We start from the raw sequence: 25,110 nt of genomic DNA on the forward strand, positions 1-25,110 counted from the left end.
AGCAGACACACACCACACACACAGCAGACACACACACACACACCACAGCAGACACACACAGCAGACACACCACACAGCAGACACACCACACAGCAGACACACACACACCAGCACCACACACACAGCACACACACACACAGCACACAACACAGCACACACACACACAGCACACACACACAGCAGACACACACACACAGCAGACACACACACACAGCACACACACACACAGCACACACACAGCACACACACACAGCACCACACACACACAGCAGACACACACACACAGCACACACCACACAGCAGACACACACACACACAGCACACACCACACAGCAGACACACACACACACAGCAGACATCACACCACAGCACCACCCACACACACAGCAGACACACCCCACACAGCAGACACACACACCGCAGACCACACACACACACAGCACACACACACACAGCACACACACACACACACAGCACACACACAACGCAGACACACACACACACAGCACACACCAACAAGCAGACACACACACACAGCAGACACACACACAGCACCCCCCACAGCAGCACACACACACACAAGACACACACACACACAGCACACACACAGCACACACAGCAGACACACACACAGCACACACACAAGCCGACACCACCACAGCACACACACAGCACACACACCACACAGCAGACACACCCACCACACAGCCACACACACAGCAGACACACACAGACACACACCACACAGCACACACACACCCACACAGCACACACACCACAGCACACACACACACAGCAGACACACCACACACAGCACACACCACAGCAGACACAACAGCACACACACCACAGCACACAACACAGCACACAACCACACACACCACAGCAGACACACACACACACAGCACACACACCACACACACACACCAGCACACACAGCAGACACACCCACACACACAGCAGACACAACACACACACATCACAACACACATCACACAGCAGACACACACACACAGCCCAAAAGCACACCACACACAGCAGACACACACAGCACACACACACACAGCACACAACACACACAGCACACACATCAGACACACACAGCACACACCACACACACACAGGACACACAGCACACACCACATCACCACACACACATCAGCACACACACACAGACACACACACACACAGCAGACACACCACATCACACACACACATCAGACACACACACACACCACACACACACACACACATCATACAACACCACCCAACATCACACCACACATCACACACCCATACACACACCAACACCCACACACACACCTCACACACACACACATCAACACACACACACACCCACACACACACACACACATATACACACACCACAATCAGACACACACACACACACACACACACACAACACACCACACACACCGCACACACACAATCACACACACACACACATCAGTACACACACAACATCATACACACACAACATCACACACACACCCACACCAACACACATCACACACACACATCATACACACACACACACACCACACACACACACATCACACACACACACACACATCATACACACACACACATCACACACACATCACACACACATCACACACATCACACACACACACATCACACCCCACACATCACACACACACACACACATCACACACACACACACATCACACACACACACACATCATACACACACACACATCACACACACATCACACACACATCATACACACATCACACACACATCACACACACACACACACATCATACACACACACATCACACACACACACACATCACACACATCATACACACACACATCACACACACACACATCACACACACACACACATCACACACACACACAGATTTATTACATTACTTTCTTTTATTAAGTTTGTTGCTTTTGCAACCTCTCTGAAATGTTTTCTCAGCCCAAGGGTACAAAACTACTTTTACACTCTCTTCTAGAAGTTTTACAGTTTATAGTTTTAACTTGAACGAACAAATCCATGATCCACCTTAGTTGATCTTGGATGTGGTGTGTGGTAAGGAACAATGGTCTTGTTTTCCAGTATGAATATTCAGTTGATTAGCGTCACTGCTTTAAAAAGCTGTCCTTGGGGCTAGAGAGATGGCTTGCAGTTAGGAGTACTTACTGCTCTTACAGAGGACCTGGCTTTAGTTCCCAGCTCTTACACCAGGGGTCTCACAACCATCGACACCACCAGTTCCAGGGCCTCTGCTACCACCTTCTGATCTCTGTGGATACCTGCAAGCATTTGGTGTAGATAAACTCTAGAACACACACATGCAGAAAATAAAATATCTAGATCTTTTTTCTGATTTTTATTTATTTTCTCATACAATACAATCACGACCACATCTTCCCCTCCTTCCACTTCTCCCCTCCACTCCCCCCCCCCCCCCAGATCCAATACCACTTACCCCAGTCTCACCCCAGAAAAGAGCAGGCCTCCCAGTGACATCAACCAAGTATGACACAACAAGATAGAATAAGACCAGTCACAAACCTTCACATCAAGGCTGGGTGAGGCAAGCTATTAGGAAGAAAAGGGTCCCAAAAGCAGGCAAAAGAATCAGAGATACCCCCATTCCATTCTCAATGTCAAGAGTTCTCCCAAAAAGCCAAGCCAACAATCATAACATATATGCAGAGGATCTGCCAGACCAAGCCAACAATCATAACATATATGCAGAGGATCTGCCAGACCAAGCCAACAATCATAACATATATGCAGAGGATCTGCCAGACCCATGCAGACTCCATAGCTGCTGCTTCAGTCTCTGAGCCCCACATTTACATTAAAAAAAAAAAAAGAATCCCACTGGGCATAGTGGCACACTATGTGGCGAACTTTAATTCCGGCTCTTAGGAGGCAGAGGCAGGCGGATCTCTTTGAGTTTGAGGCCAGCCTGGTCTACAGAGTGAGTACCAAGACAGCCAGTGCTGCATAGTAAGATCCTGTTTCAAAATAAACAAATATTCCTTTTTAGTTTATAGGTATTATATATTTGTCAACTTTCTTTTTCTAAATGTTGTGTGGGGTTTTCTCATTTTTACTTTTATGTTTTTTAATGCTGTGATAAGTTACTTAAGTGCATGATATTCAAAAATTGTATTTTAGTTGGGTGTGGTGGCATACCATATAATCCCAACAGTCTTGAGACTGAGGCAGAAGGATTGACAGATTTGACGCTAGCCTCAGCTCCATAATTAGATCCTGTCCCAAAAGTGAAACGAAACCAGATATTTACTCTTAGGATGGCAAATGACTGCAAAGGGACACGCAGAGGCTTGTGATTCTCTTGGTGACCTGGTCTGTGGTCTGGGGTTGTCCTGGACATCTGTAACAATGCAGTGCTCTGTGCACTTAGTGCATAATATGCATATCATATTTACCACATCTAAACTCAGAAAGGAAGGTGTGTTTCTAGAAGTAGGAGGGGAAGCCCAGCTCTCACTGTGTTGTCTTAAGCCAGTGTGGAGGAACTTGGTTCGATCATCAGCATGGGGAGTGGGGGGAAGGGCTGCCTCCCTATGTGTGATTTATAAGCAAGCTTGTCGTGGCTTTTTTTTTTTTTTTTTTTTTCCCTCTCACAAAAATCCAGTGAAATGGTTCTTGTTCTTACTCCATTTTATAAATGAGGGAAACAGTTGGGGAAGCTAGTAAGTCTTGTAATTCCAGGGTCACAGCCTTAAGACAGTATAGAGTGGGGTGATGCTCAGGATTGATACCATCTGAAGTAATAGCAGGTCTCAGGTACGTGTGTGCTTCATAAGGAAATAAATAAGTTAGTGACAGGTGGTGACCACAAATTAGGAGCCTCCCCTCCCCAGCAGTCGCCCAAAGCAGCAGGTAAATACGCAGATGTTCACCTCACTCTTCTGTTTCCAACAGCCCAATGTTTTAAGACCTGCTTAGGATTTGATCACTGAAAGCATAAGAAAGCCTTGACTGGAGCTTAGCTCCAACAGGAAGATTACCAGATCCCCTCAGTTCTTAGGTGGCTGTGTCTGATAGCCTGACAGCTGCAGCAGCAAGCAAGGCTCCCTGTGGTTATGGGTATGCTGGTCTAGGCAAAGCAGAGACAGCCATTCCGTCTGCTTGAACTGAGCTTTAAGCAGAAGACTGGTCTAGCCCCCAACTCAGTTTTTTTAAGGGGGAGGGGGAGCTGCCTTATTTGATTTGTTGGTTTTGTAAGATGCAATCTCATTTAGTCCAGGTTGGCCTCCAACTTGCTATGTAAATGTGGATAGCCTTAAATTTTTGCTCTTCCTGTACCATAGCAGCTGTTTTATAGGTGGAACCCAGAGCATAGTCCATATTAAGCAAGTGCTGTAATCATATCCACTCTGTGTGCGAACAATGGTGTCAACACTAGAACCCCCAGCTCTGCGCGCCATACTTGCTGCTTACAGGTATCACTCTTTTGTGTGGACGGGTGCCCTCATGCCTGCTACTCTTGGAAATCCACTGACAACAGCTGCCAATAGGGTGCCTGTAAAACGTGTGAGAAAATAAGACAGGCCCTGCCTTAATGCAGAAGTAGAGTATTGTATCCAAGTGGGGACAGTGTTATGCCACACTCAGCATATGTAAGCATGATGAATTCTATAGCAACATGGGTCTCCATGCCTCATTAGGGTCACCTGAGGCAAATTCACCCATTGTCCATCAAATTACTGTGAAAGGTCTCCAGTTGTGCTCACTTGTGTCATCCGCTATAAAAGTCACTCTCCTCAGAGTAGCTGTCTGCTGCTGTCTGAATCTTCTCCCACTGCTCTGCAACTTCAAGCTGCATCTCCTTTCTCCTGCCCACACCCAGGTCCAATGAGATCTTCTCTGCCCTCAAAATACTAATTCTTTATCTCCACTTCCATAGCCACCACTACAGTTGCCCACTCCTGACCTCCTAGGGCACGCTCCATACAATCAGGAGCATTGTGTGCATGTCACTCTCATACCTGAGTGCTTGTCCCTTCAGCCTCTCATCCTCCATTTCTCTCTTCAGCATGGTGCCTCAGGCTCTAAGAGTAGGTGGAAGTTATCCGGCTTAGCGCATTGGATGTGACTCTTCACACCCCGTTAGCTGGAGTTCTCATGGGAGAGGGAAGGTGGGAGCTGATGAGGACACGTGCATGTTAGTTGTCATCACCTAAATGGGCTGAGTGGCATGGCTCAGACTACTTCTCCAGGGTTCTCTTTGCCTACTCATTTGGAGTCCTTGAGCATGCCGGACAGAATGCGGCCTCTGCTCTTACAATTCCCACCACCTAGGTTACTCTTACCGTATGTAACAGTTGTTCAGCTGTCACCCCCATGAGGAGATCTGTATGGCCAAGTAGAGTTAAGTAATTACGGTTTGTTTGGTTTTTTGTTTTTTTGTTTTTTTAAGTTGCTGTGTTATCATAGACATGGCAGGTTCCAACACACCTCTTTGTTAGTTCATGGCTCTAGAGCTGGGAAGTAGGACCCAGCATGGCTGTATCTTCGGTCCAGGTGTCACAAGGCTCAATTCAGTATGTTGACCAGCCACGTTCTTACCTGGGAAGTGCTCACACCTTACTCTTGGTGGCAGGCCATTCCTTGTCATTACAGTAAAACTCAAGAGTCATGATTTCCTTGATGATTATCAGTGACAGGCCACCTTTCTCTTCTGCACCCATGTGGGGGGGAAAAACAAAACTCTGAAGACCTCATATATTACTGAAAAAATGTATAATTTTTGTATATGGCCAGCTCTTAAATGTGCAGTTCTGCCTGCTGGAATTACAGGTGTGCACTGCCATTTTCAATTTAGTAATTTCTTTTAAGGTCAACTGATTGTGTCCTTATTTTAAGCATAACAGCACCTGCAATAATGTCTGATCTAAGGGAAGGGATGTGTATAAAAGGATTCTTTTCTAAGACCAGGTCTGACTATGTACACTTGGCGGGCCTGAAACTCACTATGGAGATCTGCAAGGCCTGCACAACCTTTAGTGGGGGTCTTCATGACACCATTTTAGAATTTTGCCTGCCATGATAACATACTCCCCCTCTCTGTCCTTTTTACAGTTTTATTTTTATGTTTATTTATGTTGTATGTGTGCAAGTGCACACATATCCACAGAGTATGTGTGGAGGTCAGAGGACAACTTGTAGGTGTCAGTTCACTTCTTCCACCATGTGGGCTCCAGGGCTTAGACTCAAGTCACTAGGCTTGATGGCAAGAGCTGTTAGCTGCTAAGTCATTTCTCCAGTTCTTTTCTATTATTTTATCCTGCTTTTCTCAGCATTACTATTTACATTTTAAGTGATATGTGCCTCTTAAATTAGAGAATATATTCTTGATGATACTCTGCTGTTTTGTTCATTACTGTATTCCTAGCATCTAGACAGCGTTAGATACATTATAGACACTCAGTAAGTACATATTAAGTGACAGTTACTAAAAAGGAGAGCCTTTAATTTTTTGATAACTACAAAGATGGAATTCTTGGAAAGGTAACTTGAGCATATGAGTTATTAGGCTTTATCTGCAAAGATACTACAAGGTCTCTAAATAGTCATTGGTCTTTCTTTGCCTGGAAGACCTCGTATTTGACTATTAAGAAGTAAGTGCGAACAAGTAATTATCTAAATGTCTGATAACTGCTACATACAAGAAAGAACAAATTAACTTTTTTGCTTGCTAGTAGTAAGTATGTACTTCTGGCTTTCAGTTTCTATCTGTATCGCCATAGATTAAGAATGTCTGTGAACTTTCAGAAATGGATGTTTGGTCTTCCCATAGTATACCTGATTTACCACCTTACTCTGGTTTTTTTAGGCTTTCAACATAATTATGGTTCACAAATACTCAATTACAGTACATCTAACAAGAATAACTCAGTTGTAAAGATACAAGGTAGCGTGCCAGACCAGAAAATTAGACTATTTCCCTCATTTTCAGTGCTTACTGTTAAATGTTTCTTTTAATCCCTCCCTTCCTATAGACAAAACTTGCCAATGGCACTTCCAGTATGATTGTGCCCAAGCAGCGGAAACTCTCAGCAAGCTATGAGAAGGAAAAGGAGCTGTGTGTCAAGTATTTTGAGCAGTGGTCAGAGTCTGATCAAGTGGAATTTGTAGAGCACCTTATATCCCAAATGTGTCATTACCAGCATGGGCACATCAACTCCTATCTAAAGCCTATGCTGCAGAGGGATTTCATAACTGCTCTGCCAGGTATGTGTGTGTCCTTGTAAAGTCCTAGTTAATTTGCTATATCAGTAATGGAACTGGATCTTCAGCCTTACTCTCTCCTAACCCCCGTTCCTCCTACATAACCCCTGAAACCCCAAGGTAGCCTCAGATTCACTGTGAAGCTAAGACGTGCCTCAAGCTCAGCAGTCCTTCTGCCTTGGCACTGAAAGTGCTGGGACTACAAAGGTAACACTCCTGGCTAATTTTTTTTTTTTTTTAATTTTGTTTGAGGCCAGGCATGGTAGCACACACCTTTAATCCCAACACTTGGGAGGCAGAAGCAGGCAGATCGCTGTGAGTTTGAGGCCGCCCTGGTCTGCAAAGCAACTCCAGGACAGCCAAGGCTACACAGAGAAACCCTGTCTCAAATAAATAAATAAACAAACAAACAAACATAAAAATAAATAAAAAAAAATTTTAAAATAAAATTTGTTTGGGGACTGGAGAGATGGCCCAGTAGTTAAGAGTACTGGCTGTTCTTCCAGAGGACCTGAACTCAGTTCTCAGCACCCACATGGCCGCTCACAACTGTTTGTAACTCCGGTTTCAGGAGATCCGACACTCCACACAGACATACATGGAGGCAAAACAACAACAACACAAAATAAATAAATTTTTAAAAATCTCCTTTGGTTTGATAGTTATACACCAAGTCTCTAATTACACCTTCAACAAAATAAAAGAAAAGCCAAAGTGCAATATTAAATTCCATTTTACAGGGAGGGCATGGTGGCACACGCCTTTAACCTGAGCACTTGGGAGGCAGGCAGGCAGAGATCTCTGTGAATTCCCAGCCAGCCTCTTCTACAAATTGAGTCCAGGACAGCCAAGAGAAACCCTGTATACAGAGAAACCCTGTCTCAAAAAACCAAACCAAACAAATAAAAAACATTTTACTTTGTTTCCTTGTTTTAAGTCCTTCTGCTCAGCCTTTTTTTGTCTAACCTATCTGCAGTTCCAAATCATTTTTCCCCTTAAGTGTTACCTGATTTGAGGCATGACTTTTATAATATGTTTTACTTTCACTTTCTTTCATGTACTTGGATTTGAAATGGGAATTTTAGCAACAAAAATGTATGTTTATTTGTTTGTTTGAGACAGAGTCTCTCTGCCTAGCTCAGGCTGGCTAAAAAACCACGGCCCCCTGCATCAGCTTCTACTATAACCCATAACAAAATACTTAAATAGTAAGAATTAGTTTAAAAAACATTCCTTAGTATTTTAGAAAGGATATCTCAATCTTTGATGCATGTGTGTCACACATGCACACATGCCTACATGAGAGACACTTGAAAGAATACTATGGTTTTTCTGCGGATCAAACTGGGGTCTTGTTTGTAGAGGGCAGAGCACACTGCTACTGGTGTGCATCCCCAATCCCTGGAGGAGGGAAGTTTGTGTAGACATGAAGTCAACCCTGAATCTTGTATAAACTAGGTAAATACTCTACCACTAAGTAACATCTCCAGAGCATCTGCCCCCTCCCCCCTCTTTAGTGGTGAACCCTGCAAAGCACAGGAAATAGGAAGTTGTTGTATGGGCCTCACATTCCTAGGGTTAACTAGGCTGTCAGGGCTTGTTTGGGGATGTTTTTCTGTTTTGACTGGTTTTGATGGTTCTATAAAATTTGAGGAAATTCAAATATATATGGACTGGAAAGAAAGTATTTGCCATGCTAGCTGAGGGCATGAGTTTGATCCCCTAGGTCCACATAAAAAAGCTGAAGAGGGGGTGCATGATTTGCAGTCCCATCCCTGGGGAGGCATATGTAGACAGATCCCTGGGGCTCAGTGGCTTCCATTCACACATATGTAAACACACATACACACAAAATATAAAATACAAAATTACAGGTGCCCGGAACTCTACCACCCAGAGAGCTCTTTGTCACAGTGTATCTAGTTTTTCTTATAAAGTTCTGATTATATGTTTATTTCCCTATAGATCTGGAGTCTGTTTTTTACAACTTTTTTTGTTTGTTTATATTTTTGTTTTTTGAGACAGGGTTTCTCTGTCTGGCGGTGGCTGTCCTAGACCAGGCAGGCCTCGAACTCACAGCAATCTACCTGCCTCTTCTTCCCTGAGTGCTGGGATTTATAGTGTGCACCACCACACCTGGCTTGAAACTTTTAAAAAATATATCTTCCCAGTATATTTTTATTAAATATGTTAAGATATCTTTTCCTAAGTGTGTGTTCTTTTAAAAGATTTTAGTTCCTATAGTACTTTTTGCAATGGTGAACACTTATTTAACCCCTTCATTAATTTTTCTTCCTTGTAAGTTAAACCATGATGGGCATTTTTATGTATTAATCTTATAGACAGCCTCAGAAGAAAAACACCCAAAGTAGAACTGCTATATTAAGGAGTATGAGAAGACGTTTCAGCGTGGCATGATTTGTTTGTTGGTTGTTGGTTTTGTTTGTTGTTTTATGGGTGCTTTGGTTTTGGTGTTGTATAAGCACTCTGCCACTACCCTCAGCTGCTGCCCTAAAGCATGGGCTGTTTGGCTGTGTAACATAGCTGGCCTTAGACTGTCAGCATCCCCCCTGCCGCATCCCCCAGGGATTGCAACTGTGCACCTCCACAACCAGTGTCACTTTGAAAGGGCATTGGGACATGCTGACAGGCTCCCCTCTGAGAATATGCACTAGCTGATAGCCACTTCAGAACTGCCTCCACTGCCTTTCTTCATCCTTACCAGCTATTTCTTAAAATTTTTGTTTTTCTAAAATTAAAATTATCTTTTAAAATTAAATGTTTATTTGCATGTTCTGAATAACCACTTTAAAAACTGAATTGTGCTGACGTGGTGGGCACGCCTTTAATCCCAGCACTCAGGAGGCAGAGGCAGGCAGATCGCTGTGAGTTCAAGGCCAGCCTGGTCTACAAAGTGAGTCCTGGACAGCAAAGGATACACAGAGAAACCCTGTTGGGGGCGGGAGACCTGAATTGTGCCTATATTCGTTGCTAAATAAAATAGATTTTTGCTCCCTTGTAACATACTGGATTTTTTTTCTAGCCATAGGCAAGCAGTTTTCTTTGTCTAAACCTATTGTTGTTTTCTTCCAGTCGTTGAGACCTGCTACTGTCTCAATCTTAGACACTAAGAATCGAACCGGGGTTGATTGGACCAGTGTATTTTGCCTAATACTGATCCCTAGTGCATATCTGCTGACCAGGCTATGTGGTATTTAATCATGTCTAATGCTTAACAGCCATTTAAATTTCTAAACCTACACCATCTGGCTGCATTTAGTAAACCAAACTACTTCAAAAATTGCCTATAATCCATTAATGTAATGGTTTTGTTAGGAGTGCTAGGTGAAATTACTTCCAGCGACTTATTACTGGTACATTGTAAAGATCAGGAGCAATTTGATGGCAGCCATTAAAAATGTAAGAATGCCTTTTGGAAACTTTAGGTGTTGTAGAAAGTTTAAATATAAAAGATTTAGGAAACGCATCATCATTGTATTTTGTATAAAGAACTGTTTATTATCGTTAATTGGCTTATAGTCATATTCCTTTAATAAGAGTTAGGTGATGGATGCCTCCATCTGCTTATGCTTAAATATGAACATGTGATGCCAGCCAAACAAGATCCATTTAAAGCTTCCTTTCCCAAGTCTGCTGGAAAATGTGACAGATATCCGTACAATTTTTATAATTAGAATAATGTTTAATAAGCATATTTGGATTGTTGCTAATGGCATCCAAGTGTGTCTCCATATGATTCAGGGGAAATACACAAAGTAAAATGCATGTTGTTGGTCCTTTTCAGTTCATGCCTGCAGAAGACAGACTGAATGAATCCTTCTCAACTTTTGAGCCTCCAGAAAACCTCAAAGATAACTAATTTTGAAGGGTTTTCTCTGACCTGTGAACTTAGAACAGCAATGGCAGACGTGCCGTTAGGGTGGCCATCCTGCTTGACAGGCTCTTTTCCACTGAGGCTCTGATGTTTATTTGGTAGTAGAGAGCTTTAACTGGGGGGCACATTGCTTTGCATCACCCAGGAGCCGCTTGCTGGGTTTTCCTTTGAAATGCTACCTTTGTTATTTATTGGTAAGATTTTTTTTTTCCATTTTTGGTCAACTGTCACTTAGGTTTTATAGCAGTAAAATAGTTTTGTTTTAACACGTGCAACCAAACTCATCTTTGAACCTTAATATCCCTGTGTGTCTCTCCTCACAGGATGTTTCTGCACCATATGTTTACTTCTCTACTGTCTGCATGCCCACACTCCATGTCCCAGAACGGCCTGACTTGCAGCCTCTCCCCAGTACATTTAAAGGATATTTCTTTCATTGAATAGCTTTGGAACTACAGCAGTAATAGAACAGAATGAGAAATGGACCTAATATCAGGATTTCGGGGGGTCTGAATCACTGAGTTTGAGATGCCATCCGTAGAACATCCCCTAGTGTGGAAATCCATATAGATAGATGTGAACTGTTTTCTGGACTCCTTTTTATTTTTAATGTCTTGGGAGGTTTGCTAGTTGTTAGCTTTAACTTCCTTATCTAACAGGAGATGGAAAATACTGTTCATTTCTGCAACCTTATGGAAAAATCGTTGACACTCACTTTACCCAAGTCTCTGTCTGAGAAAGAGGCTGAACCACACTAGGGAAGTGGTGTGCCTTCATCTAACAGCATGTGCTGCGCTTTTAGAGGGCTTTCTGTGAAAAATTGCTCAGCACCCCGCTCTGTTCTTTTTCTGTGCTTCCTCCCCTCACCGAAGCACGGGGTCTGGACCATATTGCTGAGAGCATTCTGTCATATTTGGACGCCAAATCACTGTGCGCTGCTGAGCTTGTATGCAAGGAATGGTACCGCGTGACGTCGGACGGCATGCTGTGGAAGAAGCTCATCGAGAGGATGGTCAGGACAGACTCCCTGTGGCGAGGCCTGGCAGAGCGCAGAGGGTGGTGAGCCTTTAACCTTCCTCCTACCGCAGCATCCCAGGCCTGGCCGCTGAACACTGGGGAGTGCTGGTAGCCACTGAGGCTACTTCATCATTTGTAGTCATTGTGCTGATTGATAGCTAAAAATATAAGAGAATTGTTGTGTGTGCTCACTAAGTTTCCGTCTGACCAGTCAGTCATAAGATGGCATATTTTGCAAAAGAAAAGCTGACCACCGACCACCCTCCTAATTCAAGCATTCTGTTTTCTGGACAGAAATTGGAATTTTGCAAAAAGGCTGAGGGGTAATTTTTATGGCAGGAAAGATAGCTTTGAGTCAGGTAGAAATATCTGCTCTTGTTTCCTCCTCTTCTGGGGAAGTGTTCTTTATAAGGCTTTATTTAGTTCCCACTTCTAATGTCTCATCGCCTTTGTAATCAAAAATTAATTTTTAAGCCCAAGTAGAATAAAATTATAGCTACCAGAAAGAATGAATGAAAAGTGGAATTAGTATCAATCATTGTTTCATCTTAAAACTTGTATGTTTCTTTAGATTTGCGTGTTTAATTATGAATTCCCGAAGGCGTTATGTAGTCAGCTGGCCTAAAAGACTTCACCAGTGGTATTCCCCCAAACACAGTGGCATTATTTCATTAAAACTTCTTGAAGATGCTTTTCTTTATAGAATTTTGCCTCAGAGTGTGTCTCTAGACTGTCACTATAAGCAAGTCAGTTATGAATAATTCATTAAGTAAGTTATTAAGTATATTTGGTAAAAATGATAATAGGCAAGTGCGCTCAATGATTGCCTTCAATAGTAACTTTTTTTGGGGGGGGAGGGATCTGTTTGTGTCTGAAGTCACATACAAACAGTTAAGAGTGCTAAAGGAAAGCCCGCCTTGCCACTGTGGGGCCTGGCTTGCTAAGCAGAGGAAGGAGGCTAGCATGAATCAGGCCCCCCCTAACTCTATAGCATGACCCTGTCTCAAGCAAGTTTAAAAAAAAGTTGAGGACTGCAGGTGCCTGCATTGTAAATACAAGGCTTTAGGTTGAGCCGTCAACATTGTAAGCAAAAACAAATCTTCATTTAGCTAGGTGGTCCATCCCTGTAATCCCAGCAAGTAAGGCAACTGAGGCAGGAAGAGAGAGAACTAAATACTCACAGTCAGCCTTCCTTCAGATTTTCATAAAGTTATGCTTGGCTCTCTCGCTTTTGCATCCTTGAAACTCATGGACTCGTGAATAGGTTGACCTGAGTATTCTGGCAAGCGCTTCAGAAGCCTCTGTCGTGTGAGTTGTGAGGAAGACTCAAACACCTGTACCCGCCCACTCAGGCCCGGAATCCAAACGCTAGCAGTGTTCTTGCTATATAACTGTAATCTGGGACTTAGTCTTTTTTCTTTCAGGTGTTTTTCTTCTCCTTTCTGTGTGGGAAAGTAGAAACTGCCTTTGCTTACTTTACTGCTTTCGTACTGTGGTAGCTACTGAGTATGGCTTTCAGGGCCCACCCATCATTTGCTGAGTCCAAGACCAGCTTTAGAAATGAAGCTCACAGCTGTGCACTTAGGGGAAATTTTTAGGGTGTCTGAGAAGATCCTCTATCCTTTAGGAGAGCAAAGAAACTCTCCTCCAGATAATTCAAGCCTTAAGTCTCAGTTTTAAAAACTCAATTCTTAGCTGAAAAGACTTCATGCCCCTGTTAAAATATACTCTGTTTCCGTTTATAGTGTAAGAGAAGAGTAGCTTTCATCATAAAGAGTAGCCTGTCTTGAAGGCAAGGAGAGGCCGACCCGGCCTTTGCGCTGTTTGCATGTGTAAATGCAGATGGAAGCGTAGACTTCTGCTAAGGGTTGGTCCTAAATGGGGCTCTTTTATGCTAGTGATGAAGACAGTAATAAAAAGTAATCCTCATTGAGAGTGGGTGCAGTGGCACATGCCTGTAATTGCAGCATTCTGGAGGCAGAGGCATGTAGATGGCTGTTCCATCTACAAAGTGAGTCCAGGACAGCCAAGGCTACACAGAGAAACCCTGTCTCAAAAAGCAAAACAAAACAAAAAAATCCTAATTGAAAAGATATTTTTATTTTGGCCTCCCCCCACCCAATAAATTTTGTGGTGCCTGGAATCAAACAGGCTTTTACACATGTTAGTCAAGTTTTCTACTCCTGAGTTATATCCCAGTCCAGTTTTTAGCCTTTTAAAAGAGTCCTTGAGGGCTGGAGAGATGGCTCAGAGGTTAGGAGCACTGGCTGCTCTTCCAGAGGTCCTGAGTTCAATTCCCAGCAACCACATGATGGCTCACAGCCATCTATAATGTTTTCTGATACCCTTTTCTGGCATGTAGGCATACATGCAGGCAGAGCATTGTGTTCATAAGAAACAAATAAATCTTAAAAAACAAGTCCTTGAAGATAGAACTGAGATGCACTCATGCAGTTAGCACCACGGTTTCTCTCTCCTCAGCTTCTGAACCCCTCCCGCTCTTGGCAAGTCCTTCGGCTTTATGGCCAGATCCCCATGTCCTTGATCACGTTGATAGAATTTGATATAACTTGGTAAATCCAAGTACTTGTGTGCTTTGGAGTGTCTGTTTAGTGTCCCGTGGTGATAGTTGTGCCTCCCTTTTGTCTGTTGTCTTTGTGTCTGGATGGTAGTAGTGTTGAGACAGGGCCTTGCTTCATAGCCCAGCTTGATCACAGCCCTCCAGCCTCAGCCTTCGGAGTGCTGGGATTACAGGAACGTGCCAAATTCTCCCTTCTTCAGAAAAATAAAGAATTTTATAAGCAGTTTGCCATTCCCTCCCTCTCTTCCTCCCTCTTTCCCTTCCTTTGAAAACAGGCTACAATCCGTGTCGCCCTGATTGTCCTGGAACTCACTTTGTAGACCAGGCTGGCCTCAAACTCAACAAAGACGCTCTTGCCTTTGCCTCCTGAGTGCAAGGATTAAAGGTGTGCGTATCTGTGCTCAGCTCATTATTAGTTTTAGAAGTTACCTTTACAAGCCCTCTGTGTTAAAGCCTTTCTGTGTTATTCTTTTCCCCATATGGGTGTCTTTGAAAATGCCTCCAATTTCTTCTTTTCAAAAGTATACAAGTAAATATAGTCTTCCTAGAACAATTTGAGTCACCAAGATTTAACTTTCACTTTGCTGTTATATTTTATACCTACATGGATTTGACAGTTTGCCCCTAGGACATGAACTTTGCAGTTTTCTCTCTTAAATAACACTAGATAATGCTCTCTATTCAGTAATGGTAACTCTTACAAGGATGATAAAAGACCACTTGGGAAAAGTCCATTTTCTTAATCAGGAGATCACATTTTATGATAACATTCTAAATTTAGTATTTCACATTTATCAGGCACTCACATTCTCCTAGGTACCAGGCGTTTCTCATAGAAGTGGTCCCTGTTGTCAGAGAACAGACACCATAAAAGCTTTTGACTTAAAACAGATACAGACCCAGAAGCCAGTTCTCGGTGCCTAGCCACTCCTCGGTAGCATCTTTTTTATTTGGAGGAATGAATATACCTTTGTAAGGAATGATAAAAAGCAGTGGGATAGAAAACAAGATTAGAAATTCATTCAAGTCCTATTTTCTGAGAATATAGAGAAAGTATCATTGGATGTGAGGAAAATCCTAAAGTGGCCTTCTAGTGGTGGCAGAGACTCAAAGGAAGACAAGAATCTCAGGAATGGTGGGCACTGGAGAAACAATAGTTAAAAGTCTCATCTGCATGCAAAGTATTTACATAATCAAACTGTTCAGAGAAGGATGCCGCTGATCCAGAATTATTTCTCAAAGTAGCTTACTTACCCTTCATGTTGGTGTATCCCATTTCACAGTCATCCTTAAAATGAAACATTGTCTTCTCCCTCCCATTGTAGAGTCTCTTTTTTGTATTAAGACAGGCACCAGAGCCAACTGCCTTCCTGACAGGAGATTTTCTCAACTAATTTTCAAGGTGTATAATAGGGAGAGGGCAGGGGAGAAGCTCTCCTGGAGACATCAAACAATTAATTATATTGTAATGGAGCTATAGAGGCACAAGTGGATGACTGGCCCAGAGAAAACATGATTTCTCTGGTGCCAGGATTACACTCAGAGGCATTTCTGCCTATCTTCACTTTACAAGGCACAGTGCCAGTGAGAACAGCAGTGAGAACACCCAGAGCGGCTTTACTAGCTTCCACACCGTGTTTGGTGGGTTCTTAACTTCAGGATAAGGAATTAAAATTTTTACCCAGCAGGAAGTGATTGCCATTTACCTTTTTTTTTTGGGGGGGGGGGTGTAGCAATTTAGCTTAGGATGTGAGTATTCCGAGATGTGCTGTCATAAGGAAGGAGATGCTACTAACATGCTGCTTGCTGGAGTCAGAGAAAGTCAGGAAATGCATCTGTGTGTGCACATAGGAACACACTGCTGAAAGCCAGCTCCCTACCTCACTCATGATGGCATGCTGTGCTCCGCCTTTGTTCTCACCTCTTCCCTTCCTGCCGACGGACATTCATGCAGTTCTTTGTTTCTCTTACAAGAACTGAATTGCCTCTTTTGGAGAACTGCCACAGTGAGCAGGAATAGCCCTGGTGACTAAGCAGTCGGCTAGCACACCTTACCCGCGATAAGTAATTAGAAGCTTCATCTCCATGACAGAAGCATTGCTGTTACCCAGCATGCTAGGCTTCCTCTGACCCTGACACAACTTGACTCAGCGGCCTGTGTTAGCTCAAAAGCAGCACACTGGTAGAGTGGTAAGCTATTGCACCCTATGTGCTCACAGCTCTGGGTTCAACCCAGTACCAAGGGAGAAAAGTAGTATTAGTATTATTAGCGAGAAGAATGACCGTTATTGTCAAACGATAAAAGCAGTAAATGTGCAGAAGCCTAACAGACCAGTAGATGAATCCCGCGAATACTTGTATCAACATAACATATCTCAGAGGCCTCGGAACTCTGATGTTCTGCACTGGAATCAATGTTGGTCAGGTTCCTTAGACTCCAGGAGGTTAACGTTTGACACAGGGCTCCTAAAACCACCTTGCCATCATGCCTTACCAGGCTAGCTAATCAAGTTATGTGGAGTGGTAACTAAAACACTGAAAAGGTATAAAGCTTCTTTTAAGTGGATTTATGATCTTTATTGGTAAATATTTGTTTTTCAGGGGACAGTACTTATTCAAAAACAAACCTCCTGATGAGAATGCTCCTCCCAACTCCTTTTACAGAGCACTTTACCCTAAAATTATACAAGATATTGAGGTAAGAACCAAAGTGTTTCTGGACTTTTTCTGGGTGGTAGGAAATCACTAGTCTGTTTAAGTTGTAACAGTATTATTACAGAAAACACATTAAAGTTTTCAGTGTGAGTTAAGAATCAGTGTCTTTACTAGAAAAAGGTTGATAAAGTACAGAAAATTCCCAGTCAGTTTTGTGGAGCTTTAAGCCCTTTGTTTACTGATAAATAGATGAGAGGACCAGAGAGAAAGGTTGCCACCTTCCTAAAGCACCAGTGAGGCATGGATACTGCATCTTAAGAAGAGCACCGAGCGGGGCTGGAGAGATGGCTCAGTGGTTAAGAGTATTGCCTGTTCTTCCAAAGGACCCGGGTTCAATTCCCAGCACCCACATGGCAGCTCGCAACTGTCTATAACTCTAAGATCTGGCACCGCTACACCAATGCACATAAATTAAAATTAAATAAAATGTTTAAAAAAAAAAAAAAGAAGAAAAGCACCGAGCACACAGTGCCACATAGTGTCTACCCTTCAGCTTTTAGTTGTGTGTATCCCATAGAGCAGTGGTTCTCAGCCTTCCTAAAGCGGAGCCCCTCAGGGTGTGGTGACCCCCAACCATAAAGTTACTTTTGTTGCTACTTCATAACCGTAGTTTTGCTACTGTTAGAAGTTGGAAATGCCTGTGTTTTCCAGTGGTTTTAAGAGACTCCCGTGAAAGGGTCCTTCACTCCCCTCCCCCAAAGGTGTCTTGATGCACAGGTTGAGAACCATTGCCATAGAGTAACACACTGAGCCACTGGTCTGAGTTCTTTCCTAATTAACTGCTTCTTTGAATCCTCCTTTTTCAGACAATAGAATCCAATTGGAGATGTGGACGACATAGTTTACAGAGAATCCACTGCCGAAGTGAAACAAGCAAAGGAGTTTACTGTTTACAGTATGATGACCAGAAAATAGTAAGCGGCCTTCGAGACAACACAATCAAGGTAAATGAAGTTTCTTCAGTTGAGGAGCATAGTGGGGAGTAGGGGTGACTGCATTCATAAAGCGATCTGAAGCCTAACCCAAGTGTTGTTTTTAGGAAGTAAGAATTTTAGATTGGTTCCAGCACCAAAGCCAAAATCCTTTCCTGAAAGGGCAAGTGTCTGCTTCTCCCCAGGTCTTCATAGGAATAGATAGTCCCAGGGCTGAGTCCCGGCCATAGGTGCACTGACGGAAGCTGGTGATAATTATAGGCTGCTCTCCACCGTAATGAAAAGGATAAAGTTAGCGTTACAACTCCAGTCAGCACACCCAGGTGCTTAGTCTACCTGGAGGACAGAATGCAGTTCTGCCCTCTCTGGGCTTTGATGTTTGGGGGATCATGCATGTAGAGAACAGCAAGTCTCCACAGCACCCCATTATGACAGTGATCAAAAGGATCTCATTTGCCACCCTAGATCTGGGATAAAAGCACATTGGAATGCAAGCGGATTCTCACAGGCCACACAGGCTCGGTCCTGTGTCTCCAGTATGATGAGAGAGTGATCATAACCGGGTCGTCAGATTCCACCGTCAGGTAGGAAATTTCAGCTACTCTTTTTGAACTCCAAAACCCTCCACTTTCTGTCACAGTACTTTTATACATCTTCGTGAACACATTTCTGAAACTAAAGAATAAGCTGTCAGCTTCCGGTCAGTCCCTTGTCACTCTAGAACCAAGCACTTGATTTTGGAACTATTGGGTAGATTTCTACTTTGGCACATTTAAGAAGCTACACACAGATTCTAATTTGGAGAAGCACCTCTCAGAGGAACGTTCTCCAATCTGTGGGAAGCCTTGCATTCCTTATGAGGCCACCTCATGGGAATGGCGGGGAGGGAGTGAGGCCTATCTCAAGTGATTGTAGCTGCAGTGCAGGCATGCATGGGCTCTTCCAAGTGCATACAGGTGAGCAGGCTCACTCCTGCCTGCTGTCCCCACAGTGTTTAATTGCGAGCTTCACTCAGGGAGGGGCCCTCAATTTCCAGAGGCATTGGTGATTTGATGACACAGCCATCGTGCTGCTGGAGTCCAGTGTAGCCCGAGCTCAGGGCACCAGCCACGCTGCTGGAAACCTGCAGGAATCTCACCTTAAGCTAAAGGATTTAGCAAACATAATATATCAAAAGTAACTTTAAAAAAAGAAAACTGGAATAAAGACAGTTAACTGCATGGTTAAATTCTCTAAAGTTATTCCCTGTAAATAGGAAAAGCTGCCTTTTCAAGCAGACCCAGTCCTTGCAGTCGCTGGCAGTTAGCTCTTATCCTTGCTGTGGAGTGGAGTGCCTCACAGGAGCTGGAGCCCTGTGAACGCTTAGGTCATGTAGGGGGTGAGGGAAATGAGGTTTGCTTGTTTGTTGTCTTGGCAGTGTTGGCATTGAACCCAGGGCTTAGCATACTAAGCAGCACTCTACCTCTTAGCAATACTGCAGCGTAAAAAATAACTTTGCAAAAGGAGGAGAAACTGGAAAAGGGAAATAAAATGCTTTAAAAAACAAAATCAGTATGCAAAAATAGAATAATCAAGGTTATTCCATCATGACACAGTTCCCAAGCAACCCATGGGTCCCCATTGCTCTGAAAGCACAGACTTAGAGTGGGAGGGAGGGCCCATCTAGACGACCTTGCCCTAAAAAACACAGAAGTGGAGCCTAGGACTTAAGGTTTCTGTAATCCTGGCCCTGGACCAGGTGGAAAACTAAACGTTTAGGGAAGTCAGAGTCAAGTCCACATTGCTAAGTCTGTGGCAGGACATCTTGGCCACGGTGCAGTCATTGGGACAGATCTTACTGATGTTCCTAATTAAATTCCTAGTTTACAGAGTCTTCTATTGAATATCAAGGTTAGAGTAATAATCCGAAAACCTGGGGCAAGTTACCAGGTGATAGTGAGCACATCCTCAGCCCCGAGCACTATACTGTGACCAGCATTCCCATGTTAAGGTTCTACCCAGGAAGCACCGCTAGGCTCTGCTTTTCCTCTTTGTCTGCACCACCTTCTCTTGCTCCGTGTGTACTCTACCTTGGTGCTTCAAAGAAAGAGCACAACACACTTGCCATGAAATTAGTGGGTGAGCCAGGAATGGTGGTGCACGCCCTTAGTCCCGGCAGAAACAGGCGGATCTCTGTGAGCTCAAGGCTGTCCTGGTCTACAGAGTGAGTTCCAAGACAGCCAAAGCTACACAGAGAAACCCTGCCTCAAATAAAAAAGAAAGTGGGGAGGTAATGATGATAAGCTCCATGGTGAAAAGAGGCCGTGCACTGTAGTCTTAAGTCCTGCCTCACTCCCGGTGTCCTTTTCAGAGTGTGGGATGTAAACGCAGGTGAGATGCTCAACACACTGATTCACCATTGTGAAGCAGTTCTGCACTTACGCTTCAATAATGGCATGATGGTGACCTGCTCCAAAGATCGTTCCATTGCTGTATGGGATATGGCTTCCCCAACTGACATCACCCTCAGGAGGGTGCTGGTGGGACACCGAGCTGCGGTCAATGTTGTAGACTTTGATGACAAGTACATCGTTTCTGCATCTGGAGATAGAACCATAAAGGTAATAGGCTACTTTTCAGTAAGGAGTTTGTGTGAAAGTGTGATTAAGGGCAACTGTATACAGGAGCATTATTGTAGAACAATGTAATATTAAATACAATTTTTATTTCTATAAACAATGGTAATGGAAAGCCGGGCGTGGTGGCGCACGCCTTTAATCCCAGCACTCAGAGGCAGAGGCAGGCTGATGGCTGTGAGTTCTTGGCCAGCCTGGCACACAAAGCAAGTCCTGGACAGCCAAGGCTAACACAGAGAAATCCTGTCTCACAAAAACCAAAACAAAACACAAAAAACAAAATGGTAAATGGAGGCATAACTTAATGGTAGGACCACTTTCCTAGTGTGCATGGAAAGACGATAACACTGACACTGATGACGGCAATTACTGTGAGTGTGAGGAAATCAAGTGCAAGTTTAAGTTCAAGAAAATATACAGGGGGCTGGAGAGATGGCTCAGAGGTTAAAGGGACTGACTGCTCCTCCAGAGGTCCTGAGTTCAATTCCCAGCAACCACATGGTGGCTCACAACCACCTATAATGAGATCTGGTGGCCTCTTCTGGCATGCAGGTGTACAAGCAGCCAGAGTGCTGAATACATAATAATAAATAAATAAATCTTTCTAAAAATACATATAGACATACTGGAGCCAACGAAATGGCCAGGTTGATGAAGTCCTTACCACACTAGCATGAGAACATGCGTTCAGGTTCTTGGCAGCCATGTGATAGCCAGATGTGGCACCATAAGTTTGTGATCTGGAGGCAAAGGCAGCAAATCTCTGGTGCTCACTGGCAGCCATTTTAGCCAGATCAGTCAACTTTGTGCTCAAAGACCCCGTCTCAAAGAATAAGGCTGGGGGCTGGTGAGGTGGCTCAGTGTGTTAAGACAGTGTACTGCTTTTGCAAAGGACCTGAATTTAGTTGTTAGCACGTAAATTGTGTCTCAAAACCACTTCCAGTTCCAAGTGACCCAGCTTCTGGCCTCTGGATTCCTGCATAAAAGTAATAAATACATCTCTAAAAAACGTAAGGTGGGAGGGAGCTCAGGAGGACACTAAGTGTACACATACACGAAAAATACTCCTTAAAGAGACTAACTCTGTAAGAGTAAGTCAGTGTGGCGCATTGTCTGTCACAGTAGCCACCTTCTCATTAGTCCCAGGTTATTAGAGCTCAAACTTGCTCCAGCTCTGTATTGCTGTTTCTTTGAGACATTGGCGGCATCCTCTAATGACTCCTGTTTTCTGCTTACCCAGTACCTCGTTGTTACTGGTAGAAGTACCTGATCAACTGCTCAGTTGTCATTTTTCTGTCTCAGGTGTGGAACACAAGTACTTGTGAATTTGTAAGGACCCTAAATGGACACAAACGTGGCATCGCCTGTTTGCAGTACAGAGACAGGCTGGTGGTGAGTGGCTCGTCTGACAACACCATCAGGTGAGCAGCAGCTGACTTTCCCAGAATGCATCCACATCACCTGCCTAGGTACCATTGTACACAGAGCTCATGGTCTTTAACTAACTGTCTTGTGTTTATAATCATATATGTCTCCTTTCTGTAGCTATTACAGGTCAAAAATTTGCCCTACAAGAGAGGCAGCACAGAAAAGCCTTTTGGTGATGTGTTGCCTGCAGTTGAAAATGCTAATAAATAATGCCGTTTCTCCATGCCACTGTTGTTGAAAACATAAAGAAAAAAAAGATTTGCTTCTCTGCTAGAAATGATAACTTTTTGCTTTAATACAGTACTTGGGCAGAAAGGTGGCTGTCCTTAAATATGAAGGTTGCACAAGTCTGTGTACTTTTTGTATTTTTACCCTTATAAAGATGAATGACAGAGAGATGGTTAGAATTTGGAAATTTTATCTGTCCTCTCTTTTCCTTCAACGCCTGAGGGAAAATGAAAGAAGAGCTAGATGTGCTGTATATGAAACCTGGCATTCGTGGAAATCACTGGGATTGGGCTAAAGCATTAACCCTACCGCAGCCGACTTCCTGTGATCCGTGCTTGCCTTTCTGTTGTATGGTGACTGCAGTGTCCTCCAGCAGAGGTGGAGGTACCATATGAGAGTGAGAGGTCACTGTATAGTGTGTCACGTTCTTGGGGTGACTTCAGAAAGCAGCACTCTCAAGCTACTCATCTCCTTCCTAAGCAACTGTACCTTGAGCTCCTGCCTAGACGAATCTGGTTTCAAGCAAGTGTTGGTGGCGCACACCTTTAATCCCAGCACGCGCAGGAGGCAGAGGCAGGCGGATTGACATGGGTTTTGAAGCCAGCCTGGTCAAAAAGCAAGTTCCAGGACAGCCAAAGCTACACACAGAAACCCTGTCTCAGAAAGAAGGAAAAGAAGGAAGGAAAGAAAGAAAGAAGAGAGAGGGAAGGAAGGAAAGAATATACTTTTATATATGAGTGTCTGATCTTTGTGAATTTTTAAAATATACTTCTATCTTTTGTATATGACTGTTGGCTCTGTGTATATTTACACCACATGTGTGCCTAAGGTCCAAGGAGGTCAAAAGCGTGTGTTTGATCTTCTGGAACTGGAGTTACAAGATTATGAACTACCATGTGGATGCTGGGAATCAGAGCTCTTAACCACTGAGCCATTTTTTCAGACCTCTTTGTGAATTTTTAAAAGATGTTTGAAATACATTGTGATATTCAAGGCTTAAAAAAAGAATCCATGAGCCAGGTGCTCCTTTAATCCCAGAACTGGGCAGAGGCAGGCGGATCTCTGTGAGTTTGAGGCCAGCCTAGTCCACAGAGTAAGATCCAGGACAGCCAGGGCTACACTGAGAAACCCTGTCTCAAAAACAAAACAAAATAAAAATCCATGAAATTTTACTTGACTCAATTTTCTCTTCCAGATTGTGGGACATAGAGTGTGGTGCTTGTTTGCGAGTGTTAGAAGGCCATGAAGAATTGGTACGCTGTATTCGATTTGATAACAAAAGGATAGTGAGTGGGGCCTATGATGGGTGAGTTTGCTAACAATATTACAAAACAAATCTAAGAGCTCAGGTTGTAGTTCAGTGGCAGAGCATGCGCTGAGCATGTGCGAGGCCCTAGGTTCCCTCCCCAGGCCTGTGTCTTCCTTCTTCCTGGTTCGTGGTGTTAAATGTAACACTCCCTTGCCTCAAAAAAGTATATACATTGTTGCTTAGTTGCTATTCATCTCTCTTTTGCTTACTGTTTTCTAAATATTCTTCCCAGTCATTTTTTTTTGTATTTGTATTGATTATTATTTTGGCTATCTGATTATATATTTGTCTGGTTTGCCCTATAAAGCAAAGACCCAGACAAATCCACTGTAGCAGGCCAGGCACATAAGTGGATCTTATAGGAGGGAATGTGAGAACCCAGTCTCCCAGACAGAAAAGTCATCTGATTGCCGTGAGCTGTAGTCACCAGCCATATTTCTTCCCTGACTTCTTCCTTATCTTCACTTAAGTTTGCTTCCAACTAAGATTTTTGTCCCCTTTGATCTTTAGAAAAATTAAAGTGTGGGATCTTATGGCTGCTTTGGACCCCCGTGCTCCTGCAGGGACTCTCTGTCTACGGACGCTTGTGGTAAGAGCCGTATTGTTAAAGGGGGGCTGAAAAGCAGGTAGGGGGAAGAATTAAATGTTAATGAGCTGCAGAATACAGATCTGGATTTTATAGTTAGACTCTCACAAAACCTACTAAGTGGAAAGGCAACCAACACGTGACAATAAACTATGTTTATATAGTGCCTTTCATCCAAAAGTGCTTTAGAGACTATATATGGCAAGGCCTGTGGCAGCTGCTTAACAGCTGCACAGTACCTCTCCCACATGTAGTGCAGGAAGTGAATAAGAGTTCTGTATCCACCAGAAGCAGCAGGAGGTACTGAGGGAGAGAATATAATTACTCAAATTGGAACCTGTCCAGAATCTAAGGACCTGAACGCCTGTACTTGCAAAAAGTACCCTGGGACTCCATGGAACCCCCTGGCCAGCTCTTTCAGTAGGCAATGCCTCCAGCACCTCTTTCCTATCCCTTCCACCCCGTGTTTGAACATCTGACACTTGGGGAGAGAAGTGAGTCAGAAGGAGACATGTCACCTTCAAATTCTTCAT

General features: G+C 43.6%; 1 protein-coding gene across 6 annotated transcripts in view; it reads left to right on the forward strand.

Moving 5' to 3' along the window:
• The window catches only part of Btrc (beta-transducin repeat containing E3 ubiquitin protein ligase), a 170,183-nt gene that overhangs the window by 137,411 nt on the left and 7,662 nt on the right, over positions 1–25,110 (forward strand). For all 6 annotated transcript variants that reach the window (XM_051146661.1, XM_051146663.1, XM_051146664.1 and 3 more), the window contains 9 exons: positions 7,043–7,274; positions 12,039–12,225; positions 17,366–17,462; positions 18,286–18,423; positions 18,877–18,995; positions 20,762–21,011; positions 22,329–22,447; positions 23,878–23,988; positions 24,502–24,580. In XM_051146661.1, coding sequence (XP_051002618.1) covers positions 7,043–7,274; positions 12,039–12,225; positions 17,366–17,462; positions 18,286–18,423; positions 18,877–18,995; positions 20,762–21,011; positions 22,329–22,447; positions 23,878–23,988; positions 24,502–24,580 — 1,332 coding nt within the window. The remainder of the gene's footprint in view (positions 1–7,042; positions 7,275–12,038; positions 12,226–17,365; positions 17,463–18,285; positions 18,424–18,876; positions 18,996–20,761; positions 21,012–22,328; positions 22,448–23,877; positions 23,989–24,501; positions 24,581–25,110) is intronic.

The sequence above is a fragment of the Acomys russatus genome, chromosome 5, assembly GCF_903995435.1.
Source record: "Acomys russatus chromosome 5, mAcoRus1.1, whole genome shotgun sequence".
Taxonomy (NCBI): domain Eukaryota; kingdom Metazoa; phylum Chordata; class Mammalia; order Rodentia; family Muridae; genus Acomys; species Acomys russatus.